At 33.2% G+C, this 27535-nt stretch overlaps 3 protein-coding genes across 3 annotated transcripts; 1 reads left to right on the top strand and 2 right to left on the bottom strand.

Annotated features, from left to right (window-relative positions):
* Window positions 1-738: 738 nt before the first annotated feature.
* On the bottom strand, window positions 739-5876 carry LOC145601117 (uncharacterized protein At2g33490-like). The gene is made up of 10 exons (XM_081657059.1): window positions 5333-5876; window positions 5077-5149; window positions 4841-4915; window positions 4404-4465; window positions 4237-4305; window positions 3953-3981; window positions 3655-3862; window positions 3277-3537; window positions 1811-2793; window positions 739-1073 (listed from the first exon to the last, which is right to left on the bottom strand). Exons 1-9 carry the CDS (start codon window positions 5438-5440, stop codon window positions 1843-1845), a joined length of 1836 nt encoding a protein of 611 aa, XP_081513185.1. The 5' UTR covers window positions 5441-5876; the 3' UTR covers window positions 739-1073; window positions 1811-1842.
* Window positions 5877-14466: 8590 nt separating this feature from the next.
* LOC145601526 (pyruvate dehydrogenase E1 component subunit beta-1, mitochondrial-like) lies at window positions 14467-20488 on the bottom strand. The gene is made up of 16 exons (XM_081657559.1): window positions 20413-20488; window positions 20071-20141; window positions 19913-19972; window positions 19399-19479; window positions 19283-19309; window positions 19097-19159; window positions 18912-18998; window positions 18402-18527; window positions 18122-18255; window positions 17972-18044; window positions 17794-17859; window positions 17539-17577; window positions 17337-17461; window positions 15544-15658; window positions 15298-15404; window positions 14467-14860 (listed from the first exon to the last, which is right to left on the bottom strand). The coding sequence occupies exons 2-15, from the start codon at window positions 20119-20121 to the stop codon at window positions 15336-15338; spliced, it is 1116 nt and encodes a 371-aa protein (XP_081513685.1). The 5' UTR covers window positions 20122-20141; window positions 20413-20488; the 3' UTR covers window positions 14467-14860; window positions 15298-15335.
* Window positions 20489-21373: 885 nt separating this feature from the next.
* LOC145602171 (uncharacterized) lies at window positions 21374-27259 on the top strand. Its single transcript, XM_081658337.1, has 2 exons — window positions 21374-21682; window positions 26909-27259. The coding sequence occupies exons 1-2, from the start codon at window positions 21539-21541 to the stop codon at window positions 27008-27010; spliced, it is 246 nt and encodes an 81-aa protein (XP_081514463.1). The 5' UTR covers window positions 21374-21538; the 3' UTR covers window positions 27011-27259.
* The last annotated feature ends 276 nt before the right edge of the window (window positions 27260-27535 follow it).

Raw genomic sequence — 27535 nt, 5'->3', positions numbered from 1 at the left:
TACAAAGTTGCTTGGTAGAAGACATCAGATTGAAATAAGGATTAGCATTCTATTTTTCAGACCGAAGAAGTTTATAAGAGAGACTTAATTAACTAACCTTTTTACTAGTAATTCCTCATAGATTAGGCTATAAGGCAAAATTTCCCTCATCACCTCGTAATATAGCTTGGATGCACCTAGCATCCCAAACTTTGACTAGTAGTTGACACGCCCCAATTATTGATTGGGGTTCAATGTGTGTCATTAATTGATATTATGCGACTTTCACAGTGAGACATTTTTTACAATAAAAGGATAATTAATGGCACACGTTGCAGGTTGCACCCAATCAATAGTTAATGGTGTGATTGCTATTAGTCAAAGTTCGAGGTACATCAACTATAATTCAGGGTGTTGAGGCCAATAAGCAAGCTTTCGCTAGTTTCCTTTACATTAAATTTCAGTGGTCTTAGTATAAACTTTCGCCACAAATAAGCAAGCTTTGCAAAATATTCTCAAGACTTTTCTGGATAGTTTATCATCTACTGGTTTTGTTCAAACAATCAAAATTGGATGTACAGAGAAATCTGAAAAGCAACTATCCAAGGAAGCAGGATCACAAACTAGTGAAGCTGTCAAAGTAGTAGGGATTAGGGAGCAATTATATTTGGATGAACAATATCATCTTACGAACTTTTTATTCTACAAAAAATACCCAAAAATTGAGAAATTCCTATTACAAAGAAAATTATACTCCTATAAACAAATATATATTGTAATTTTAAAAGAATTATGCAACCATGTACAAAGGCCTAATTTCTGAGTACCATAAGGAAGAACGTTCTGCACATTTTCTACCAATGGTACAGACTATATCATATAACAATGAAGAGCAGATTATCCTCCTAATTTTCTATGCCATATAATCTATGCTCTTTTATAAACAAACATGCTGTAATACCTATATAACCAGCTTATATGCATATTATGATCACGAACAAGTACAGTCTATACAGGGGCTTGTTCCTGTGATTTTCTAGGCGACAACTTACGAGCAGATAGGCCCAGTAGGTGGTGCAAACTACGCATAAGACCTGCAATATAGATAAGATACTAGTTAGCGGCAAGAATAGCTTTTTTTCGTTTTAGCGGCAAATTAAAATACTGGCACATATATTCTTGATAGTTGATTCATCATCAACAAGCAACTGGGTAAAAAGGAAATAAAATTTTAAATTAATTTAATAGGGATTGCACTACAATTTGAAAGCAAAATGGCAAAGAGGCTTTAAATTAATTGTGCTGTCCTCTGCAATTATCAGAAAATATGTGATAAGGCTTGGCAGTGAAAAGCCAAACATACTACTAGGATAACAAAAATTAAAACCTGCAATTCCACAAGGACTGCGCTATAATATAAAAGACACTCAATTCTATAAGCTATTGAGTAATGTATAAGTTTCAAACTTTCAATAATATTTGAAAGCATAATGGTAAAGATGAGGATTTAAATCATATACTATCCCCTAACTATGAGAAATATGTGGTAAAGTTTTGGAGTGAAAAGCCAAATACACTGCGAGTATAACAAAATTTAATGCCTGCTTTTGCATACAAGGTATTTGCTTCATCCAGATTGTATACAGCCCCGATACAGGTGCATAAAGTCTCCCTATTTTTTTTTTTCTTTTTTTGGGTCAGAATACAAGGTTCATATACTTGATGAATAGATATAGCAGAACTTCAAGAGTATCCAAGCAACAATGCTATCTAATATCAATATTAATGTTTGAAGCACAACTCTCAGACAGGAAAACAAGATAAAGTTTACCTCTGGTAAAACAGCCTACAAGATGGTCCAAATCAACTTTTTGTTGGATGCTGATTTTCTAACATCATTGGTGTCAAAGGAGGTGAGAAAATATCACCCGACTTCTCTGAACCAGGTGAAGTTTCTGAAGGCCTGGAAGGTGGTGATATTGTTGCTGTTCCAGCAGCACTTAAGGGCATGGAGTAGTAACCTATCCGAGGAGGAGTAGGTAATGGGGATGCTATCTTAGGCAAAGAGAATTTACTAGCAGCAGAATTCTCGGAACTTCTTGACACCAATGGTGCAGAATGTCCAACAGTGCCTGAAGGTCTGCCAGAACCATATATAAAGTGCACTGGAGGCCTTGGAAGCTCATGAAGCTCATTTATTCTCGGAGAGGTGAAAGTTGGTGAGGTAGTAGGAGATATCACAGGGGATGATGCTGATCGATGTACAGTGCTCCTAAAAATGGGTCCAGAGGAAAATGGCGGAGCACCAGTGGCACTTACAGGATTGCCAGCAGATAAGGAAGGCTTGGTTGACAAAGGTTTGCTAGTCAAAGGACCAGAAAAGGATTGTAATTTGAGTTTTTTGCTACTCAATGTGATCTCAGGTTTCAGATGCTGCGCAGAAATACCCTCAGTCAAAGGTGGGGGCATTCTGATGTTATTACTTTCTTTCAATACTGACTTTGAGCTTAGGATGATAGGACCAGACAAGGTTTCAGTTCGCACAATCTTTTCATACATGTTCGGCTCCAGAGGAGATGAATGATATAAATTCTCAGCATGCAGAGGAAGTGCCTTGGTTTGTAAAGCAGAAACCCTACTCGTATCACCTGGTTTAGGCAAAACATAAGAATGGAACTTCCTTGTTGATGATGGCTGCATCAATCTTATCCTTTCAGCTGGTTCAAACTTCCGCTGAGTAAACAGTGGGGCTGATTGACTGAGGATCTTCTTTTCTCTTATAAAAGAATCCTCATGGCTAGCTTTCACATTTCCCTGCAAATTACACACTTTTTTGACATAAATCCAACTGACCTTTTGTCATTGTGAAACATGCAACACACTCAAAAAGAAAGAAACCAGAAAATGTTCAAGCAAACAATGGATAGAAACAAATGAACCATGTTATAAAGAAGAGTTTCAAAAAGACAGAACCAATATGGATTAAGAGATAAGACCAAAAAAAACTGACAACCAACAAGCCTTCCGAGCTATGCAGAAAAGCAAAAGATATGGAGGAGTGCAAGAGCATAAGGGAGAAGATATGGGTGAGACTACCCTTAAAATTCTCTTCTAGGCCTCATTTAAAAAAATAAAAAAAATAAAAAATCAATTGATCACCATAATCTGTATTACTCTTGCTTTTAAGTTTTAAGTCCTTTTATGAACAGGTTTAGCACACAACTGACATCAGACAATTGGAAAGACACGAAAAGGATAATGCATGGAGATTCTCAGCCAAAAGTTAAAACCACCAACCTCCATATTGCTTCTTGCAGCAGACATATAACTGAGCTGCCGATCATTACGTTGATAATCAGATCTCAACTCTTCTTCATCTTCCATGCTAGAGGTGCTGCTAACATCATCATCTTCACTGTCATCATCATCTTCAACATCTTCTGACTCATCATCGTTAAGGCCAGTGAACTGGTAATCTATATGTTGCTGATGGGTCACCAAATTCACATGTGGTTCCACTGCCTCAAGTGACTTAAGCGCCTTCCTAAAGAAAGACAACTGTTTGCCAGCAAAAACATAAATCAAAATCTAGTTCTAAAAGTAAAAGTATCAGAGACCAACTATGGCCCAAAAAAAAAAAGCAAAAAAGAAATAGCTCAATAATAAGATAACAACCTGAGCAGCATGGTGGCGTGCTGCCTGAGTAAGAAGGCTTCTGGACTGCCCTTGTTTCAAAGACTTTAAACGAAAGACAAACAAGGTAGCTTCTTCATCAAATGCATCTTTAGCTGCTTGTAATTGCTGCAGTGTAAAAGTGTCCCCCTTCCCACTTTTGGATCTTCCTTTCTCCCGGTATTTTGTTCTCATGTACTCAAATAATTCCCTGTAAAACCCAAAGCACGAGTGTAAGGGCTACTTGATTAAATACGAAAAATAGTTAAAATGGAGATTCAAATTCTTAAAATAGAATCACCTTTTCTCATCACATTGATGCTTCATTTCCTGCAATACAATTTAAAATACAATGCATCAGGCATCATCAAATTCAAATCAACAAATGACATCAAGAAAGCCCTCCTTGCAAATCAAGCAAATTCGACAGGTGAACCATCTTCAAGAAGTTGAAAGAAGGGAGAATAAAGTTTTAATCTTTTGTCCATGTACAATTATTAGCACCAACAAGGAGTACAATAGTAGTACTCATCAAAACCGCCAGATACACACTAAAACAAAAAAGTAGTGGCAAAACAAACTAACCTCGACAGTGTGAAGCTCATTTATAAGTGACTCTGATGGAACCGTGATTGTTTGGAAAATATGATTTCGCTGCAAAGTAAAAGGACAGGATTAGTGATATTAAAAATAAAAACAGATATATACATTGTCAAATTGAATGCCCTGTGCAAATTACAAAATGGACTCACATAGCTATCAACAAGCTTTTGGAGTTCAAACTGCTTTTTACCAAGCATCAACATCACTTTACCTGCATGAAAAATATACTTGCATAATAAGTAGTTGATAGATGTCCAGTAGGTTATCATATCTAATGAAATTCGGGTTAAGGAATGACAAACAACAATCGATATATCGAAAACAGTCAACTATGCACACAAGAGGAAGTACAGAAGAAGAAATATATCATAAGTAGGAACAGTAATAACTAAATTAACAAGGGTTAATATCAGTTGCTAAGCATGAAAAGAGAACTGATATTTTCTGATAAGAAAAGCTAATTAATATGAAATGCAGGTTTACTAAGCCAGTCTCTGTATTTTTAAAGTGAAGATTAACAACAATTAGATGACATAAGTTTCAAAACACATGAAATCGAAAATCAAATCGAATTTCGAAAACTCACCAGATTCTTCATCATCATTCAATGCAATTTTCTGAAGGAGGCAAACACCCATCTCACGCAATGATTCAGAAAACTCTGAAGAATATCAGAAATCAACTTAGTAAATCATTTTAGAACAATTATACACACAATTTCATAATAAATTAGTGCCACAATTGCAAATTTAACAACATTAATTCATAATTTTATTTACAAAATAATTAATGTGTAAAAAAAAAAATTAAAATTCATCATACCATATGCACTATTTGTTGCCGCAGCAGCAGCAGAAAGCAAACTATCATAACAGTCTTTCATATCTTGCATAGCCTGCTCAATTCAAAACATAAAATTGCACGTTAATTACAAATTCATTTTAAGAAATATTAATAACAATCAAAATTACAGAATTATGAAATTCTTGATTTTCACCAATAATATAATACATTGAAATTGAATAAACATTGCAGAAAACCCAATCAAAAATCGAAATTAAACCCAAAAAAAACAGACCTCGGAAGCTTTAGCAAGCTCATCCAATTGAACAAGAGGCTGAATTTTTCTGTCTTTGCTATTATGCTTATTATGATGATTAAGCAATTTCTTCAATGAAGTCTTCATTTTTTTATTTTATTTTTTTTTACAGAAATTTCTTCAACCCAGAAAATTCGCCACCAATCACAGAGGAAAGAGAAATTACGAAGGTCGAAATTGTAGAATTAATGGCGGAGAAAACTTGCGATGCAATCAACAATTAATCTTCCCAAAATTGTTTACAAAAAAATAGAAATTGAAGAAATTGAAATTGAAATTGAAGAATTTGAAAATGAAATTAGGTGATATTCACACCCTTTATGTGTGAATTAGGCTTTGTTCAACTAATGCGTTCTTCGTTGTTGTTCGTCTTCGTGTGAGACTTTGTTGTTGAATTTTTCTATGTACTCGTCGACGTACCAATATGGAAACGATTATGAAATGAAAATGAAATCATATCATAGATTTTTATTTATATTTATATCTCCACTTTTTTATATTCTTTTTGTTTCTCTCTTTTTCTTTTTTGTTTCTTCTTTCTTCCTTCCTTTTTAGAATTTTATGAAATGTGAACTTGATGCATTTGCCCTTCAAATACTACTTCTAAAATCCAAATTTAGGAAGTTAAGACTTAGATGGAAAGAAGCAATATAATTCGTCCGTTCAAGAATCAGTTACGGAGTACGAAATATATTACTTTTAACACGTTTTGTTAACAGAGTTCTAATAATAGTTTGTTACACTCACACTCTTCCCGTTTAGAATTTTGTTAGAAATACTACTTTTCACACTTGAATCAATTGATATAGTTGATTTTCACGTTTGTATACACATATACTTCATACTAAGTAACATTTCACGTTTATCTACACCTACTTTAAACACATTTTTGTTAACAGAACTCCAAAACAAATTATATGAAGTAATGTTATTAGAAAAATATATGATCACATTTTGGTGTATATAAATCATAGTTTTCTAGTTTCAAAGCCATAATTATTGAAAGGAATGTGACATATATGAGGACGTTAAACAAGAAATTGGGATACGCATATGTTATTGTAAAAAGTTATCATATTTTTCATATATGTGACTTATAGTATTATAATTTTGGGGTAAAATGACACCCTCTTTGTTTCTTATTTCTGTTCTTGTGTGTTTATTGGTGTACGTTGTCAATCAATCTTTAACTATTAGAGCATTTACAATAGTTGTAATTAGGAACTAGTTTTTGGGCCCGGGTGATGCCACGGGTTATTACATAGGGTTGGTCATTAATATACATTGTAATTTATAAATTAATTTTCTTGTAAGTAAATTTGTTGTTCATATTGAATTGTCATTTGTTACATTGTATTAATATTTTGTATTCAAAATAATAAATAAAAAATAACTTAGCTTGGTGGTAAATCAATTAGTTTTAGATTTAGAGGTTGTGTGTTCAATTCTTGTGGAGAGCTTTTTTTTTAATTTTTATTATTATTATAAGAGCATGACGTGGCGTGAACGTTTAGTAATAACTGTTCAGATCCAGAGTATTTGGCTATAAAAGGTGAATAAATTGAGGTCTCATATATTATTACTTGTTAATTTGACAATTAGCATAACATTGAAAATACTTTAAATATCTTTAATCTAATATATATATTTAAAGGGAAGTTTTTTTTTCCCGAGTTTTTAGAGAGTCACGTAAGATCTAATTTTCTCAACGCGCCATGTAGGATTATAAATCTTAGTAGTAGCCAATCGAGTTTTTAGAGAACCACGTAGGATCTAATTTTCTCAGCGCGCCATATAGGATTATAAATCTTAGTATTAGCCAATTAGATAAGAGATTATTAATTTCTTTTAGAATTAAATAATTCAAATGTCACGTAAGCAAAATTGGCGAATGAAATTTTTAAGTTTAAATTAATTAAATATTAAATATTATCTTTTAATATTAGGAATTTTATCTAATTATATAACAAATTTTAGCTCATAAATACAAAAAAAAAAAAATTAAAAAAATCAAACAAATCGTGCATCGCACGGGCTTCATCTAGTTACATATTAGTAAAATCTCGTAAGTTTTGACATTATTAAACCATGTGAATCAAGTTAAACAAAACTTCGACATAACTATATTTGTGTTATTTATTTATTTATTTGTATATCTGTAATAATTAAAATGTTTTATTAAGTTGTAAATAGTTAAAAATAATAATAAAAAAAAAACCCTAACCTCTCTCCTCAACCCTATCCTCCATTATTAATTTTTGAGGGGCTTCCGTCGGATGTTGCCGGTGAAAAGCCCCAATTTAAGTTTTTTTTGCCTTTTGTTTGTTTATAGCTTATAATAATGGTTCTTTCGTTCGAAAGGAACTTGTTTTCCTCGAAAGAAAGGGTTTTTCTACTTCAAAATACAAGGTTTTTTCGATCTCCTTCGAAAGACATGGTGTTCTCTGCGCTTGGAATAGTATCAAGTTGTGTGGGGCTAAGATTGATATTGGTTACTCTGATTCATGATACAAAATTGTCACAAGAATTTTAATCTCTTCTTTCAAAAATACGAAGCATTGACGAATCAACTTAAAAAGTTGTATGAGACAATGAATTGAGAATGTGCCGAATTGTTATGTCTATGTATCTGGATTCTTAGTTCTTCTTTCTTGTTTGATTTTTTAAAATCTATTTTTTTGTAGTTAATCATCAATTGTAGATGTCGTATGGCTTTAATCAATGAAAATTAGTATCCGCTAGGACTTCTTTCAAAAAAAAAAGGGTAAATAGTTACGAGATTATAAGATTTATAAATTATATTCTCTTTTTATTTTTTTTTTCATGTGAAAAGAGACGGTAATACCGTTACCTACTTAGGGCCTGTTCTCTTACGTTGAAATTCAGTTCAGTTCAGTTCAGCTGAGTTCAGTTCAGTTCAGTTCAGTTCAGTTCAGTTCAGTTCAGTTCAGCTCAGTTTAGTTCAGTTCAGTTCAGCTCCTAATTACCTTCTCTTATAAAATATTCATTTCAGTTCAGTTCAGCTGAGTTCAGTTCAGTTCAGTTTAGTTCAGTTCAACTCAGTTCAGTTCAGTTCAGTTCAGCTCAGTTCAGTTCAGCTGAGTTCAGTTCAGTTCAGTTTAGTTCAGTTCAACTCAGTTCAGTTCAGTTCAGTTCAGCTCAGTTCAGTTCAGCTGAGTTCAGTTCAGTTTAGTTTAGTTCAGTTCAACTCAGTTCAGTTCAGTTCAGTTCAGCTCAGTTCAGTTCAGTTCAGTTCAGTTCAGCTGAGTTCAGTCAATGAGAACAGGCCCTTAGTTGCTAGATGGGATACTAACGATAATGCGCAGCGTATTTGTATGAACTCCTTCACTCAAAATTTATTAACTCTAGCAGAACTTAATCTAATATATATAAATAAAGTAGGCATTTTTGGAGAGCATTGGGAGCGCCACGTAAGAAAAGGTATATTTTCGACCAATTAAAAATTAGATTTCTATTTTGTTTTAGAATTAAAAAAATCACTCGCCACCTAAACAAAAGTGACGAATGAAATTTTAAATTTTTGCCACGTAGGTAAAAACGACGAATAGTAATTTATTAGGATTTTAATTGTTTAAGAACACTAAATTTTATCATTTTTATTTGTTACAAAACTAAAAATTATCTTTAGATATTAGGATTTATATTATTTAAAAAACTAAAAATTATATTTTGATATTTAAAAAATTGAAATTATCATTTGATGTTAATGGTTTTATGTAAATATCTGATGATATGATATTTTCATACAAAATTTTTAAAACTTATAATGCAAGAAAACAATTAAGATATCACCAAAAAAATATTTATATACAAAATGTATATGAAAATTCGTGCATTGCACGCCACATAAGCAAAAGTAATATTTCGACCAATGAAAAATTAGATTTATGTATTAATTTAGAATTTATATTTTCAGTCGCCATTTAAGAAAAAATTAACAAATGAAATTTGAGAATTGAAAACAAAAAAATAGTAATTTAAGATTTAAATAATGAAAAAAAACAAAAATTATCTATTATATTATCTTTTACATTAGGATTTATATTATTTTAACAAATATTTAGAAATTAAAAAATATATTTTGATTTAATGATTTTATCTAACTATCCGATGAATGAGATAATATTTATTTCAATTTATAAATTCAAGTTCTATATACGTGAAATTTGAATAAGAATAATTTAAAACTTAACAAAATATTTTATCTTAAATTAATGTTAAAATAATAGAATAGAAAATAAAAACAAAAAATATTAAGAAATTACAAAAAAAAAATAAAATAAATATACAAAAATAAAATATTTAAAAACCGTGCATCGCACGGGCTTACATCTAGTTTAATATAATTTTTGGCTTAGTTTTCCTAAAAAAAAGAATTATAAGTTATAACAATGATTTCATGATAATCAAAATAAAAAAAAAAGGGAAAAAAAAAAAACAAAAAAAAAAACAAAAGCGCCCATAAGCTTTTTTGAGCGCATTTTATTTCTAACGATCGTGTTGACTTTGACTCTATTGTTTGGACCCCACCTTAGTTTTCAACATCTTATATTTATGTCTCTTTTTTACTAAGACTTTCTACAATTTGCTTGTTCCGTAGCATACTAGCATGTACTAATGTACTCCGTATATGTAATATACTAATATTGTAATGTTGTTGTCGTTTATTTATTTATTTTATTTATTTTTTTTTGTACTTTTAATTAATATTTTTTTAGAAAATAATGGTTTTTGATTCCTTAATCCTTATCCAGTGTAATCTAATGTGTCTCCCATATATTGATGTCCCGAATTCGGACATAATTTTCCTTTTGGTATTAACTATTTTACACTAGATAACTTGAATTATACTAATGTTGAAAAGAGACTAGAAGAGTAGCCTTTCCAAGCTGAGAATTCCAGTTATTCCAAGTTTCCTATGATCATCGTGTACTATACTTACCGTATTACTTGCCTCAAAAAAAAAAAAAAAAAAAAAAAAAAAAAAAAAAAAAAACTTACCGTATTACTATTATTATTAATTTTTAATTCACTTTGGTTTTTACGCTTTTTTTTTTTTTTTGAAGGAAGGTTTTTACGCTATTTATATGTCTTGCTTTGAGGTTTTAGACTATGTTTTTCACTTTTACCACCACTAAATTTTTTATTTTATTTTTTTAAAAAAACAACATATATTATGGTAAGTACTAGGATTATAGAGAGTACTATGCATTATTTACTATCTATCAATTACTCCATTTAATAACATTGTATCATATTATTCATATATATCATAAATACTATAATGGCCCGTCAAAAAAAAATATTGTAAAGAGAAGTAATATTATATATGTTCATTGATTTTGATTTTAAAAAGTAATTTTGTTAGAGTTAATGCAAAACTTTTACATGATCAATTATTATTTGTTGCCTTTTACTCCACACGTCTCTGTATGTTTTTATAGTTATACATATTAGGTGTTCGTATACATATATGGTGTTGGTCAAGATTTTTTTTAATTGGTGGAATTAGATTCGTCTTCTCTTAAGACCGTCACCTATTTTACTGAATTGTTAAGTAAAGAGTCGATATCATGATCAATTGTGACGGTATAACTAGCCTAAAGAATAAATTAAAGAAGTAAATGTCGGTCAAGTATGGGCGAAGAATTGAGCCAAAAAAAAAAAAATGAGTACCCTCCAAAACAATACAAAAGGAGGTAGAAGGAAAAGACAGACGTGAAGAAGAAGACTAGAAATGTAATTTACATGTTTGCTTACGAAAATGATGAAGAGTGCATTCAAGTTTAGAAGGCCGCATTATTTGGCTTTGACTGGTAGAAAATATTATTTTGTTGAGTCAACAGTCAAACCCTATGAATGTTACCTGTCCTAGAAGAAAGCTTTGATTTATCATTATTTGTGGCAAAAGATGTGGGCTAAATGAAGGTGACTCTCTCCCATTATACAATTATGTTTGCTATTCTTGTTAAGTTTTTGTTGTGTGTCTTTTCATTTGGATCCTTCAAGAAATGGAGATTACCTAACAATCTACTTTGTAGTAATCTATCACTCGAAGTTTTGACCACCCGTAGTGATGAATAGCAAGAATTACTCGCGAATATTACATTTTATGACATTGAATTAACATGGTCTTATAAAATTGATTCTGATAAAGGAAAATTAGTTACGAAAGAAATTTATGATGTGTGTTTTTAATTTGTTTTATGAAGAGACTTTTTATTCGAATATGGTTATTAAAATGCATGATTGTGGAATATTGAGTGAAATATTGAGTATTATTCAACAATAAAGAATTATTCGATTTAAAACCTTTGACAAATTTAAGTCTCCGTGATAGCTATTTTACAAATGAAATTTTGTTAGTTGCCTGGTTAATTGCACCTAGAAAAGAAAAGGAAAATATTATGTTTGCCGGCCGTTTGTTTTGATCAAGAATATAATATTTCAGCATTATGATTTTGGGTGCATGATAAGAATTATGTCAACAGTACACAACACTTAAAAATTTTAAAATTGTCAACTATTGCAAAAATCTTCAAAGTATGAAGTAATACGAGTACATTTGATAAACCTATGTACAGAATGAAATTCTTCTTTAGGTACTTCCAATTCCAATAATAAAAAAGGATGTAAATTTTAAGTTGACAACGAGTAAAATAAAATTAAGTTTGAACATTACCAATGGTCAACCTATGAGAAAATAAGGTAAATCGTTACCAGAAAGAGAGGTAAAATAATTTCTTGTCAAAGCTATTTACTCAATAATGAGCAAAAACTACTCATATCAATTCCATGATTGCATCGACAAATACTAACAAGATTACCTATGAAGGTTCAAAGGCTTAATTGTAAAGTACTTGTTGTCATATTAACTTAGGACCTGTTCTCTTCAGCTTAATTTCAATTCAGTTCAATTCAGCTCCAATCACTTCAGTTCGGCTTCAGTCAGTTCAGTTTAATTCAGCTCATTTCAGTAAGTCAGAAGAGACCCTTAGTATGTCCCCATCACCATAAACAACTAAATCATTTGACAATTCCTCCTCCCATCCCTTTTTTTCAATTCTCTTCTACCAAAAAGCTAAAACAAAGAAATCAACTTTTAGTGATTAGTATTCAAATAGAAGTAGCTATCGAGCGTGTAACAGTTTTTCCCACAAACAATGATTCAAATGAAGTACCCGGTGACATGTACTAGAACTTGGCACGATTTGAAAATTTGAGGTTTATAAAACAGAAGACAAAAAGGAAAGTCAAAGCAGTCCAATAGTATTATTACTCTCTAACCTTTTGTTTTTCCTAAAGGAAAATGATGAAGGATGTGATTTAAGATATGCTAGCTAACAGCTAATCCACTAAACGATTATTGATTTAAAAATTATATTAGTCCATTTAGATATAATACCTAGTTTGTAAACTCGATATTCCCTTGGCTTCCGAAGTATAATACCAAGCAAAATTTAGTCCAGTGATAACTCATAACCTATATCAAACCATATTAGAGGCTTTGGGGTGGGGATTACTTACCTTTCTCCCTTCCCACTCCTAAAGGGTCTGGCCTGCTAATCCGAGCCGAGTTGACCTATGAGAGGTTCCAGCTTGATAAAATCATTCTCCTTATCTATACTTCATATAGAAGTCTCATTTTATATACTCTATACTTCATCTTTAATTTGTGTGTCAAACGCAAATGAATAATAGACTTTGAAGCGGAAGAAGTATATTTTCAGACAATTGTGCAAAATTATTCGTTTACCCCTCAAAGTAAAGGCCACAGGATAGATATAAGACAACTATTACAAATGTTATTGTGATATAATCATGAAGAACACCTTACTTATAAAGTTATAAGGGGCTAGGGCAATAATAATTTACTCTAATAGACTAATTAAAGAGCAACACATTCAAATAGCAAAGGGTGTAAGGTGAAGACTTGATAACATTGTTACAATGACAAGATTTACAACTATAGAGTAACCCCACAAAATTTCTGTTGTCTTTTTGCAATGTTATTGCAAAAGGTTTCCAAAAGTGTTTCTAGTAATCATAGTTGATCGTTTTGCATCATGAGCAAGTGAGATAAGAACAGAGGTACCTCATTAACACAGCTTTTGATAAAATTATAATGATAGGGGAAAAAAAAAGGAAAAATAAAGAAGAGAAACATTGGTTAAAAGGGATTAAAAAGGAGATTAAATTTTTGGGGAAAAAAAGAAAAGAAGAAACATAGGTTAAAGGGATTAAAAAGGAGATTACATTTTTGATAATTCATGGTCTAAAAAGACGTGTCTGTTACATTACATACAATGTTCCAACCAGGCAAACATAGAGGATTTGACTTAACCCATTTATAACAGAACACAGAAGTACCACTCAACTTTATATGAAAAATTTGTTTTTTTCCTAAGTATTTGCCAACTGCTTTCACATGGATTCTATGACCTACCAACTTCGTTCCCACTTTCTAATCTTATGGATTACGAAAATATTATAATCAATTATTAAGTACCATAAGTTATCATGTTTTAAGCTAAATCACATTTAAACAAGCATGATTGTGGTACTGGATATTTATTCCAACACAAGAAATTCCTATAGTATACTTGCAACAATAATAATACTGTATAAACGCTATGCTCTTTGTAAACAAAAAAATAAAAAAAATAAAAAAAAATGCTACGGGTCTTAATATATTGATAAATCATGTCAAAACACGACCTCACGTAAAATATTACTATGTAGTGTATGTACCCCAAAAAAGAGCCTATTTTTCCAGTGTTATATACCATTGATAGAATACAACTTACACAAGATCAAACTTTACACTTAATTTGAAAATTTAGGTATGGTTAATGTAAGATCATCAAAATGGATTTACATTCTGTTCAAGTCATTCCCCAAGATCAGCCGTAGATCAGCCCCTTTGAGAGAGGTGTGTGTGTGTGGTGGTGTGTGTGTGTGTGTGTGGGGGGGGGGGGGGGGGGTGTTTGAACTCAATATCTCAAGGTCAGCTTTCATGGAGACTTACCTTACTAGAGAGAGTGACATACGTATCAAGAAAGTTTCGGACAAAAACAACAACATAAATCCAGTACAAAAAGACTTGAATTGCACAACCAACAATGCTAAGGACATAATTCTACAAAGTAAAGCGCTGAGAAAATGCATACATTACAACAAAGAATTTCCTCAAAACAAGCTCATAATAAAGAATTGTTCATCTCCCGCACTTCAAACTTATTCCAAAGAAAAATCAAACTGAACCGTATTTGAGCCATCACCAGAAAATATTGTCACTCTGTCATCATACAGGAAGTAATACTGCAGAAGATAGATAACAAAATCTCTGCAATCTAAACTACAAATGTGGCTCTAAGTAGCATCTAATATACGGCTCAATTGACATAACCCTCACAAATTAGAGGCTATTCACATTGTACTCCCGTCCCATTGCATACATGAAACGGTTTATTGTTTAACAATTCCCTGTAAAAAAACCCATGCAACATAAATCAGCATACTAAAAACATATTGAGATAACAATATCTCATCGACTTTATTTGCAATTTGATTGATATTTGGTTTTTCAAAGATAAGGATGAAAATCTTAACTTCCAATGTATTACAGTATTATTTTATATAATTTGCATCAATATTTCTTTTTAAATGAAATAAATTTACTTTCTGAAGTTAAGTTACTTACAAATTTGAGAAAGATAATAAATTTTAATATTTAGCATTTTAGCAAAATAAAAAAAAATTCCTCAAAATATATAAATAAATGTATAAGCATAGCTAAACTTCAGAATAAAAAAAAAAAAGTGTACTCATGCAATTTAATAATAACAAAAAAAATAACTCATGCATTACATAAAAAAAAAAAAAAAAAAAAAAAAGTGTACCATCAAAAACAAGGAAACTACCTCAAAGAGTCAAAGGTACATGAAAGGTATAATAAAGCTTATGCTGCTGCTGCCATTGGTACTGCTCTATAACATGCCCGCTTTGCAGCACGTACGATATCTTCAATCTGGTGTATCCAATCAGCAAAGTAACAAAAGAACTCAACCAAGGAACTCAAGTAATATTTTTGAAATGACTAACAGATATTCATATATAAAAATCTGAAAGCAATATGCATTCACACAAACATGATAAACAGTAACAACCTGTGGTAGAGCCATTTTCTCAAGGTTGGGTGCATAAGGCATTGGTACGTCGGCCCCAGCAATCCTCTCAATAGGTGCATCAAGATAATCAAAGCTATCCTCAATAACAGATGTACTGTCAAGAGCATCAAAGACTGTGAGCAGGTGTAGCAAATCAAGCAACTCAAAAGATCAAGAGAAACAGAAAGCTCACATCAGCCTTAATATATTCAGGTAAGCTGTAAGCAGATTAGTCTTAGTATTTTCCCTAGAAACCACGTGTGAAATGTGAAAGGGAAGAAAATTAATGAAATCAGATGTGATATCTCATCGACACACTTGGTTCTGTAGTTCTTCTCTATAGTCTTATTCAGCATCAGTATTACTAATTGATTATGAAATAAGTTGGTCAGATTATTTGCAATGTGGTGTTATAGTAGAGTCTAGCAGACAGCAGGCATTCCTAGCACGTTGGATGTTGCTGTTTTAATAATGCTTATTTTCTGAAAGGCCTAAAGTATTCTCTTAATCAGGGATGTTTGTCTTGAGATTGTAGCTGTGTCTCTGGCAGCATTTTAGACCTAAACCCTTTCTAGCATTTACAGCTCACATTAGCCATACTATTTGATTTGATTTACAGATTCTGCAGTATTCATCCCTCCAAATTAAATTCATCAACAAGATGATAGAACAACTTGCATTAGAAGGGCCATCTTGAAAAGTGAATTCATCAACAAGATGATAGAACAACTTGCATTAGAAGTAAGAAATTTCAAGGGTTTATGAATAAATTGAATTGACCAAAACCAGATTTCAAGGTAATACCAACTTCTATTCCTAACTGCAAACAGGACTCTTATAGAGCTTGGTTTGACCTAAGAATGGTCAATTGGACATTACTCGGTCTAATTTAATTATCAATTATCACTATCAGGCACTTCAGGCATCAGAGAGCATTAGCGAACTCTAACGAAATAGGATTTTAAGAGCTAGATTGTGTAGATGGATTAATAGCTAATGTGAAAGGTATTCCAATTGAAAGTGGTGGATCTGCTCTGGGAATGGGGAAAAAGGAAACAATGTTGAGCATCTCCTTAGAGACTGCTCCACTTCTAGTCACATCTGGAAGGCAGGAAGCTTACGACTCGTTTATGAGAACAGCATGAGTAACTAAAAGCAGTAAAATGAATTTGTCATTTGTTGAGTTTTTTTTATTTTATGAAAGGACAAAAGGAAGGAAGGGTAATTTTCCATTCATTAAATTATTACGTCCAGTGTTCCACCATACACTATCAACCTCACCCTATGAGGAATTTGGGGAGTCCAACTACTCCAAGCTTTCCTACAAACACCTTGGTATGTTTCATAGTTAGTTTTATCTAGATAATAGGATAACATGTTGTAAGATATTAAGTTTTAAAGCACATTGGTATAGAAGCATAAGTTTACAAGCTATTCGGATTACAAAGAATGCATGTTCCTCACGATTCCTCTAAATCCCTCTCCAATACCCAGACCAAACATCAGGAGAATAAAACAGAAAAGATTCATGATGGTGAGATCTTGGTATTTGACAAGTAATGAGCAATAAAGTAGTACGAAGTATTTAAGAATTAGAGATTCCTTGCTGCTAGCTGATGCAATCAGCAAAATACTCACGCTGTCTACCCCAAAGACTACAGCATTTACAGACAAAGTAGCACACACCAGGTCGAAATGTGGTTATCCTAGTTGAATGATGACTGACACAACTATCCAGTAACACCATGAAATTTAAGAAAACATCCTAATCATGTCATGAGAAAAGAACAAACCAGATTTCAGCTCCAACACCATGCTGTGGGAACCCTTCTTCAACAGTTATCAATCTGTTTGTTTTCCTGACAGAATCATTAATCAATGCTCTATCCAGAGGCCGAATTGATCGTAAATTAATGACCTGAAAAATAATAAAATCATCATGTTTTTTACTTAAAAACATGTTCAATCAAGATCAAATGTGATAAGGATGTTTACCTCAGCACTTATTCCTTCTTTTTCCAGTATCTCAGCTGCCTGGACATTAGTGAAGGGACGGAGATAGAATATTTAGATGACAATATCCATCTTAAACAAGACGCATTTATACAAGTTTTGGGCAATACATGCTAAGGATCTCCAGCAACATTATGCAACATATAACAAGTGTTAAATTTAAGCAAAAAGACAAGCAGACCATTCACCATCGTACATGTTCACAAAAAAGGGGATGAAGAAATATTCTTCACTAACCTTGAGAGAAAAACCCACCATCTTTGAGAATGCTGTTATTGTCACATCCTTCCCTTCCCTTTCAATCTATAGGTGAGAAAAGGAGCAGTAATGCATCTTATTCAGAGATACTTACAAGAAGTGAAATGATGCAACATGTTGAACAAAAAATTTCAATAATCTAGATTAAGGATGATACCTTGGCCTTTCCAATAGGGAGAGTAAAGTTGGGATCCACAACTTCATCAGAAATCGGAAATGACTCTCCATATCTAGACATATAAGGTAAGAAACTAGATCAACCACTGAAAGCTCACACGAACACAGCAGAGAGATATGATCTACTTACAGTATCTCATTCTCCAGAAAAACAACTGGATCGGGATCCCTAATGGCTGCCTTTAACAATCCCCGAGCATCCTCAGCTGAGTATGGAGACAGCACCTTCAATCCAGGACAAGAGCCATACCATGGTGCATAACACTGCACAAAATTTTAAAGACATCACATATATGGCTGGAAGTTAAGAGGAGTTAACAACATCACTCCCACTGACTTCCTGTAAGTAATGATTTACTTCCAACTTAAAGTAAAACAGGATAAAAAGAGGAAGAGTTGACAAAACATGCCTGGGAATGCTGGGCACCAACTCCTGCAGCAGCGCCATTAGGACCCCTAAAAACAATGGGAACAGTGATCGAGCCTGCAGACATGTAGCATGTTTTTGCAGCAGAGTTTATTATGTGGTCAATTGCCTGCCATAAAATAAATAGAGTTTAGTGACTTTAGTCAATACATTCATCATTTTCCTAAAATCTAAATTCTAAAGCCAAAAAGAAACAAAGAAAAATAACAACAAAAGTTACATGCTTTATAAACTAGCATGAAGCCATGTACAATCAAAAGTTCAAAACATTCATGCTATACAGCCTTTCTTCCCATGCATAGAGACTTTTTATAAGCGGACAACAAAGATGCTGAAAATCTGGAATCTTGTGCTACATGTCTGACAAAATGATCTGATGCCTTCCTAATTTAGTACAGAGCTACAGATGTATGGAGTATGGATTACAAAACAACATTCAATAGATTTTGGGAAACTTTGTTTTAAATAGTGTGGAAGGAAGAGAGGCTGTAACCTGCATAGCAAAGTTAAAAGTCATGAACTCCACAATAGGCTTCAGGCCATGGAAAGCAGCACCAACACCAATACCAGTGAAACCAGCCTGTAGGACAAAAGATGAAAGAATGGTCAAACCCAAGTTAGCATTGTGCAAGCACACAAGATAGAGTCAGACTAAAGAGCATGAAGCAAGTGGGAAACCTCTGTGATTGGTGTGTCAACAACTCTATTGGGACCATACTTGTCGAGCAATCCTTTGGTGATCTAAGTAAACAAGAATCAAACCGGAGAGATGTAGAGTAAGGTAACAATTAGCAATTCTCTCATAGAAATTCCAATCTATAGACATGTCAACACCCTTTATTTCATCTCTTTGATAAGTCTTACCTTATAGGCACCTTGATATTCCCCAACCTGCATATAATATTATGTACAATTAACAAACTTCGGAAGATAATAGGAAAGATTCCATGGATAATATTTCCGAAACAAATTCTACCTACCTCTTCACCCATCAAAAATACTTTAGGATCAGCATCCATCTCCTCGTCCATAGCAGAGTTAATGGCATCCCTAACCGTCATCTATAATCCAAAACGAAAAATTACACATATTTCCAACAAATTTGAAGTCAAAATAAAACCAAAAGTAACAGGAACAAAAGCAGGACACGGACCTAGCATATAACAGAATTATGAACTAAGAACAACTTCTATCCAACATACAAAGTAACACTAAAACTTAACACAAATAAAAACCAAAAACATAAACACATTTCATAAACAAATATACAACTCACACAACTTCCAAATGTATATCAGAAAAGACGGCAATATCAACAAGGGTAGACAGCAACAATCCCATGAAGACGAATGTAGGGTGGTATCTAAATTACTAAATATCTAATAAAACACTAAAAAAAGCAATCAATATTCATTCCATAAATACAAAACATCATATAATCAAACTTAAAACCTGAAAAATAGAAATAAATTACTGAAAAACAAGAAAAACAACCTGTTTTCCAGAAGATGAATAGCTTCTCAAACCCAAAACAGCAGGTCTAATCCTCTGCAACTGCAATTCATAACAATTCCATCATTTCATCACCAAATTTAATCATGAACATAAATTACAAGATTAAAAATTACACAAAATTGAAAATTTCCACAAACCGATTGAGAGAAGCTTCCAGAAACCAACTTCTGCCTCATAATTCCCATCATATTTTGCTAAATTATAAAACCTAACGCCAAAATCAGACGAACACGAAAACTTATAAACATAATCAAATCAAACAATATAATTTAGAAAATTATATAAGATTCACGTACGATTCAACAAAATTAACAACCTAATATATTGTATAACCTATTTGCATGAAAATTGCAAAGTTTAATACCATAATTTAAGAAAAATTTACTGACATGCCTAAAAAAACGCAGAATCCAAAAAAACATGAAAAAATGATGATAAAATAGTGATCATCGAAATCAAAGAAAGAAATGGCAACGTACGTTGAGCTTGGTAGTAAAAGATTAACGAATTGGAGAAAGATCGCCTTCTTACTGCTGATTCTGGGAATGTTTTGATTAATATTATTATAATTATAATTATAATGTGATTAAATTAAATGAAGGAATCAATTTCTTCAAAAAAAAAATGGAGGAATCAATTGAAATGAATATGGTTTCCTTTCTTTGGGCCTTGATTTGGGTCGGCCTTTTCTAATGCATTGTTAGTAAAGATGTCAAATTCGGTCTGTAGTTGGTTAGTTTTCGGGTCATAACGAATAAAGGTTAATAGCTAAATGTGTCCATATAAATTAGTCCATACTTGCCCTTGGGGCCTTGAGTACCCACAAACTCAACTTCGACAACTCATAAAAACAATCGTTGTTTATCATCGTCAAAGATCACAATGGCATGGCAAATTGGCAACAACGGCAAATACTTTAAACCTAGGAACGACACCGCTTAATAGCACAACATAAAGATCTTCTAATAGCAATCAAGGAAAGCATTTTAAAAAAAATCGTCCAAGGAGACAACCTTCTAGTTATTGCCTGCATCAAAGGCACTTGGAAGTTGGAACCCCCCTTTGGAATATTTAACACGGGCCACAAATATTAAACTCCTACTACAACGAAATGTAATTTGGAAAATTCAATATATTTTCCGAGAAGAAAATTGAATAGTCAGTTGGATGGCTAAAATAGGTCACTTTGTAAATACCAAAATGTACATTAATTATAATTGTAGTCCTCAACTTCTCTAAATTTTTCATAGTGACAAATTAGCACAAGTCTTTGAAAGGAGAGCCCCTAATTGTAATTTGTACTGTATAAAGTAAAATAATATGAGTAATTATTTTTTTATTATATCTTAAGTCGAGTTTGGGTTCAAGTCAATTTCAACCAAACCAAGGGTCCGAGGTCGATTAACTTGCGAGTTGTATCCGTCCCTTCATTAGCCGTATCAGCATCCCTAATTTTTCCACAAGAACGGAGGCAATGCCGCTCAATGCGAGTGTGTAGTGTACCATTTCCTTCACTACTAAAACACAAACACTCGAACTTGCAAATTCTCCAGAAGATCGAGTTACAAACAAGGGCTATACTGGGCTGGGAAGAAGAGAGAGAAAATGGGAGGATTGGGAGCTTTCTGGGGAACAAGAATGATGGAGATTGTGAAAAAACACGATTCTGGTGGTCTTCTTTGGAAGAGAATCAAACTCACTTCTACTCGTAAGGCTAACGCTAAGAAACGTCTTCGTCGTGTTTGGCAGGTTCTTCTCTTTCCCCTATTTCTTATGCTTTGATGGAGTTTGTGTTGTTTAATTGATTGATTGATGTTGCTTTACTTCTTTTCTGTGATACCCTTAAACCCTATTTTGTCCTAGGGTTTATCAGCTACAAACCCTTTATTCCTCTTTGCTCGTATTCAATTGTGGATTAAATAATTGTGTAACTTATAATGTGTAGTTATCATTCCATTGGGAGAAATGTCTGTAGTTTAATATGATATTGTTGCTGAATTTAACAATTGATGTTTATTTCGTTGTCGAATTTGAGTAGTTTTCCCTATTTTTGAATGCTTGACCACGTCAATGATATAAGTTATTGCCCATTATTACCTTATTCGTTAGAGATGTTTTTCTCTACACTATATTGCAAGATCAATGTATGTCTAATTGAATAGGAAGGGTTTTAGAGCAGATGCGATCAAGGAGTTGCAATTTACTTTATTAGCAAACTATAGTTTGGCAAAGTTTTTCGAGTTTTGATGTTCTACGACTGGTAAGCTATAGAGGGCAATCTAGTGAGATGTTTAAATCAGTATTAAAGTCGGAAATTAACATAGTAACGGCTCTTTCTGTTCTGTCAGCTGTTGAAATAAACGGAAAGGTCTTATACTTGGATCTCAATAAAGTGAGGGGATGGCCTAGAAATTGGAATGAACACAATATCGGCTTTATCTGGGACTGAGAATGAGGGGAAAAGACTTTTTAATAGTAGGAATGTAAGATGCTTCTTGGAGTCCTAGGAGACATGATTATCGTGGAGTATTGGAGTTGAGGTCATGGAATAGGGTTGAAACGAACTACTAGGATTAGTTTGTCAGGTTTGTATTGTCTAGTGTTTGTATCAAAGGCCCTAATGTTGCGCGAAGAATATGCAGAAACTGCTGGTCATGTATGCTGTGGAAAACACTAAGGATTGGTTTTTTTAGCAAGGTATGGAATGTATCGCTCCGCCTCCTGGAGCCCAGGTATAATATACGCCCCCAAAATAAAGAGCCTTAAATACTAGGCACTTAATTGGTGGAGTTTAGACATGTTTGATAGGTAGGAGCACAATTGTGTGGAATATATATACATGTAGCATGATGTGAGAGGCCTTTTTCATTTTTTTTCTGTTCAAGTAGACTTAGCTTACTTTCAAGTTTCCATTTGGGATTTATTTCAGATACTTGCAGGTAATTCCATCATGCTGCGCTAGGATTATGACTAGCATTCCAAGATAATTAGGTTATAGCTCACACTTAAATGATCAGATGGATGATTTGGCATTCCCAGTTTTCTAATGCAAAGTGTCTAAGTGTGAGGGTCTTCGTATGAATTATGATACTCCTTTTTGGACACCTTGGGTGGGAACAAGGAGCTGAGTAAGACATATACTATGTCATGAACAGGGAAAAAAGAAATAGAACTAACCAAAAGTGGTTAAGTATGAGATAAAACATATGATATTGATATGTTTCTTGATGAACTGGATTATTGGAGTACTTTGGCAAGATTCAATAGAATAAACAGAATTGTTTGATATAATTCAGCCTAGCTTTAGCCTGTGAGTGTTATTCTGTATTGTTTCTTTTGTTCTAAAGATTGCTATTTATCTACCTCTGCTTTATTCTTCTCATCAAAGTGGTATATGGAGGTACTTGGGCATAACCTTTAGTTATTCTTTAATGGAGACTATAGAAGCAAAGCGTTACCTTTGAACATCACTTACGAACACAAAGCAATATTTTTCTCAAAACTGGGATACATTAGATACATCAAAGTCCACTTTTAGTCCTTTCCTCGCAAATGTACGTATGAGCTTTAGTAGAAAAACACCGAGTCATGTTCCATGATGTTTTTCGATAACGTTTTGGTATGTTAGTCTCCATCTAAGTTGAACTTTTGGGCGATAATCTAGAGTTGAGGGGTTCTAAGGGAGTAAAAGAGATTTATTGTACTTGAATGTAAACTTTGGACAAAAGAAAAGCAACCAATTTTGTGGCCTGAGCCTGCTATATTGCCAATATCCCTTGCTGCCATTGACCTAGTTTGTTAAGGTGATCACTCATGGCAAATGAGTGGTAACATTGTTTTTTCTAGTATGGAACCACATATACTTTCTGGATGACTATGAGCCATCAAACCTGGATCGAGATGCACCTGCAATATATGTACTCCAAATCCTTAGTTGGTCCTCAGAGCCTTCGATGGCTAAGTCATATTCAGGAGAGAGAGTTCTGGAGTGTGAGCATTGAAAGTGTGGCCTCCCCCCAAGTCATAAAGCGAATATGCTTTAGGTTTAACTACATAGGCAGGATTTGGGCCTATGGATCATATAATGATTTGGAACATGTAAATTAGCAAAAACGTTTCCTGTCAAAGTGGCAACGACAAATGTTTCATCTTAGACCTTGTTTGGTTGCATCAATATCATGTAGGCACTCAAAATTCCTGGGAAATACGTTGATGGAGTGTTGTTTGGTTAACCAAAAATTTGCAAAAGGGAGGAAATAGGAATTCCTAGGAATTTCAATTTCCCACACAATGTGGGAATTTATTTACCTACCTCCCCCTAGGTCATTCAAATTTTCTAGGAATTGTGACTTCCCTAATGCTAACCAAACAAATTAAAACAACTTCCTAAGAATTTGAGGAGGGAAATAATTTTCCATGAATTGGAAATAACCATGGGAAGTTAATTCCCATTGCAACCAAATGAGTCCTTAGTATAAAAATATCTTGCCCACTTTTCAGTCCACTTGTTATACACATATCATGGCTTTATCCTACGAAGCCCTATTTATAATATGGCCCATGGGCCTGAACAACCTAAGTCCACTCATGTTGCTAACCATAAAACACATGGACTTTAATGTATCTTTCTTGGGGGTTAAGGTAAGGGAAGACTAGACTTCCAATGGCAGTGGTCACACTTCAACACTCTCTCTACTCCACTTTGTCTTACTCATTTTCGTTTTTGATCTGGATGTCGAGTTCTATGCCCTGGTGACCACTCCATGAACCAAAAATCATTTTGCAAATTTGTAAGTGCATCTTGACTTACAGGTCCGATACCTGATGGACCTGCAATCATATCATACTTGTTCGGGCACTGAGAAATGGTTTACGTTAAATGTTTGAGTGACAGTTTAAAGAGTTAAAGTGTTTCATGTAGGTATTATAGAGACTTTATGGTGCTTGTTATGCAAATGCATAAGTTATTAGTGATTGAGACAGGGATACTTAATTGCTTCGTTCCCTAGCAAATATAAGATTCTATTTTAGATTGTATTGTTACGTTGCTTTGTTTTGTTGTATTCATGGTCATACACTCGTTCTAGATATGACGAAGTAAGGAAAGTAATTTGGCAACTGGCATATGGTGGGATCAAGACTTAAATAATCAAGCATGCTAGACTGCTAATTGAAGGAACCATGATGCCCAATGAGCTGTCATGACTTGTGAGTGTATATCAAGGCTTTCAATAGAGAAGAGAAGGCCAAAGATGATTAGAGGAAGTCGACTTGCTCATTTGGATCTAATCAAGAAAATGACCCTTGACACAAATTTGTGACTTATTTTGGGACTCTTGTACCATTCTGCAAATAGGGTCTGTTGTTTGTAGCTTTTGTGCAACTAAATTACTCTTGAGCATGATAACTATTCTCTAGTGGCAATTCTTAGTAGAACTTGTGTTAGTAAATTGCTTTGATGCCTATTTCTTTCCTAGTCTCTCTATTACTGCCATTTTAATTTTTTGTTATTAATGCTCACTTTTATTATAATTATTATACATTTTTTGTCTTAAAATATTACTGATTATTTTCACAGCTATTACAGTATATATAATCTTATCAATCAAATGCATTTGTTTCATGGATCTTTTGAAATTAATGTCTGCTTGTTAGAGAGAAGATCACCACTCATGATGACCGTTATTCACTGCTATTACTCACATTGTCTCAGTATAATTGACATGTTGGACTTTTTATCACTAATCACATTTTAGCTTTGACCATAGTTTTTAGTAACATACTAAAAGCAAATTTTATCATGAAATATGTAGTTAAATAGGTATTAGTATAAAGTTTCATAATATCAACTTTATATATTTTTTTACTAATAATTAATTTTATATATTTAAGGTCATTTGTATTGGCATGTGTGCCATGTTTGACTGTGTCAATTATTCCCGGACAAGGGGAGTGCTATGGAGTACTTTGTGTTTACTCTTTCACTATGTAATTTTTCGAGGGAATTTTATAAGTAGCTTATCTGCTTGTTAGAGGTATGATCACCACTTTCTAGTGGCAAGTTTTCAACTTTACACTGTTTTTGCTTGTACTACTTCAGTGTCTTTTTTTTTTCTTTTTTTTTTCAAATCACTTTCAGTTTAGGTTCGTGTTTTTTTTTTTTTTTTTCCTATACTCCCTACTTTATTTAAAATTTGGCAAACCTCCTTTACTATCTTATCCTTCTCACCCCACAATAGTTACACCTTTCCACTCACATCCTTACTTCATCTACCTATTTGCACTATCTCTTACTTTGTCCACTTCTTACAGTCACGGTTTTGAAATTTTCTTACTCTATGTATCTACAACTAAGTAGAATTTTCACCTCTCCCCATCTCCGCGTCCACCAAAAAGGACATATTATCAATCATATTCTAAGAATCTTTCCTGAAATTTCTCAACAACATGCAATTAGATAGAACTTCAACGGCAAATTTCTTTGACTGGAGGATCTTCTATGAGTGCTAATATCAATAGGAGTATTTTGTAGAGTGTATAGTCATCTGAATTGCTGCTATTTAAGTTAACAGTATTGTCTTTAATCATTTGCTTATTTAGGTTGGCCATAATTTAAACTGCAAATGTATACGTTGCTTGGTTACAGTTGGTGGTTGCTGACAGTCAATTGCTATTGTATTCTGGAAATGTCCCTTTTGTCAGAATTTGGCAGATTTTCTTGATGGTACAATGCTACCAATAAAAACAACCCAGCAGCCGCTGCCTTGAATGCTTGTTTGCATGTACTGTTTTATTTTCTACAAATACAAGTGTTATGCTATGTGGAGTCTGTGGTGCATGTAGTTATAGAATTTGGATGTTTGGTGCCGTTTTGTTCATATTGAATTGGGTAGTCTGAATGATTGTAACCTTTATATCTGTATCTGAATTTGTTGACACACATAACTGTGTTGTACTCACGAATAATTTTCACAGAATGAAGCAGTGCTGAAGGCTTGTTCGGATCAACCTCCTGCAAAATTAAATGGTCTAGATGATGGCATAGCAAGCAGTGGGGAGACCAGGCAAGATTCTTGAACAAATTTGAGGAATAACGGATGATCTTAAGGGTGCACAATAGTTATTGTTTTTGTATCTTTATAAATATCTTTCCTGCTTGAATATTCTTGAATATTTACTGTGAAATCAGACCCATAGTTCTTGGTAACTATGATTTCTTGACCAGAATAATCTTATTATTAGGTAGCCCTGTCAAAATCATAGTATATTCAAACTTTACCTGGAAGGTTAAGCCTTTTGCGTCAAACCTCTCAGTTTTCACTTTGACTTGTAATGTTTCAGTTCTAACTTCAGTAGGCTGGTCAAAACAGTAACATCTTGACGTTCATCCAGATGTCTTTTTTGTATTTGCATCACTAGATGAAATAGGTATCATTTGTGAATTCTTACCTGAGTTTCCGTCTACCATTGAGGGGTTGTTTTTGGTTACCGCATGGTAATTTTTAGGAGCATGCTTTGATGAGTTATGAGCTGAACTTATTTTTTTGGTTCAAATTAAAGTTGATGCCGTTAATATTGGTGCTCTAGAACTAGTTTCTAATT

The sequence above is a fragment of the Chenopodium album genome, chromosome 21, assembly GCF_948465745.1.
Source record: "Chenopodium album chromosome 21, dcCheAlbu1.1, whole genome shotgun sequence".
Classification (NCBI taxonomy): domain Eukaryota; kingdom Viridiplantae; phylum Streptophyta; class Magnoliopsida; order Caryophyllales; family Amaranthaceae; genus Chenopodium; species Chenopodium album.
The sequence above is the reverse complement of the archived record's forward strand: the minus strand, read 5'-3'. Positions and strand labels throughout refer to the sequence as shown.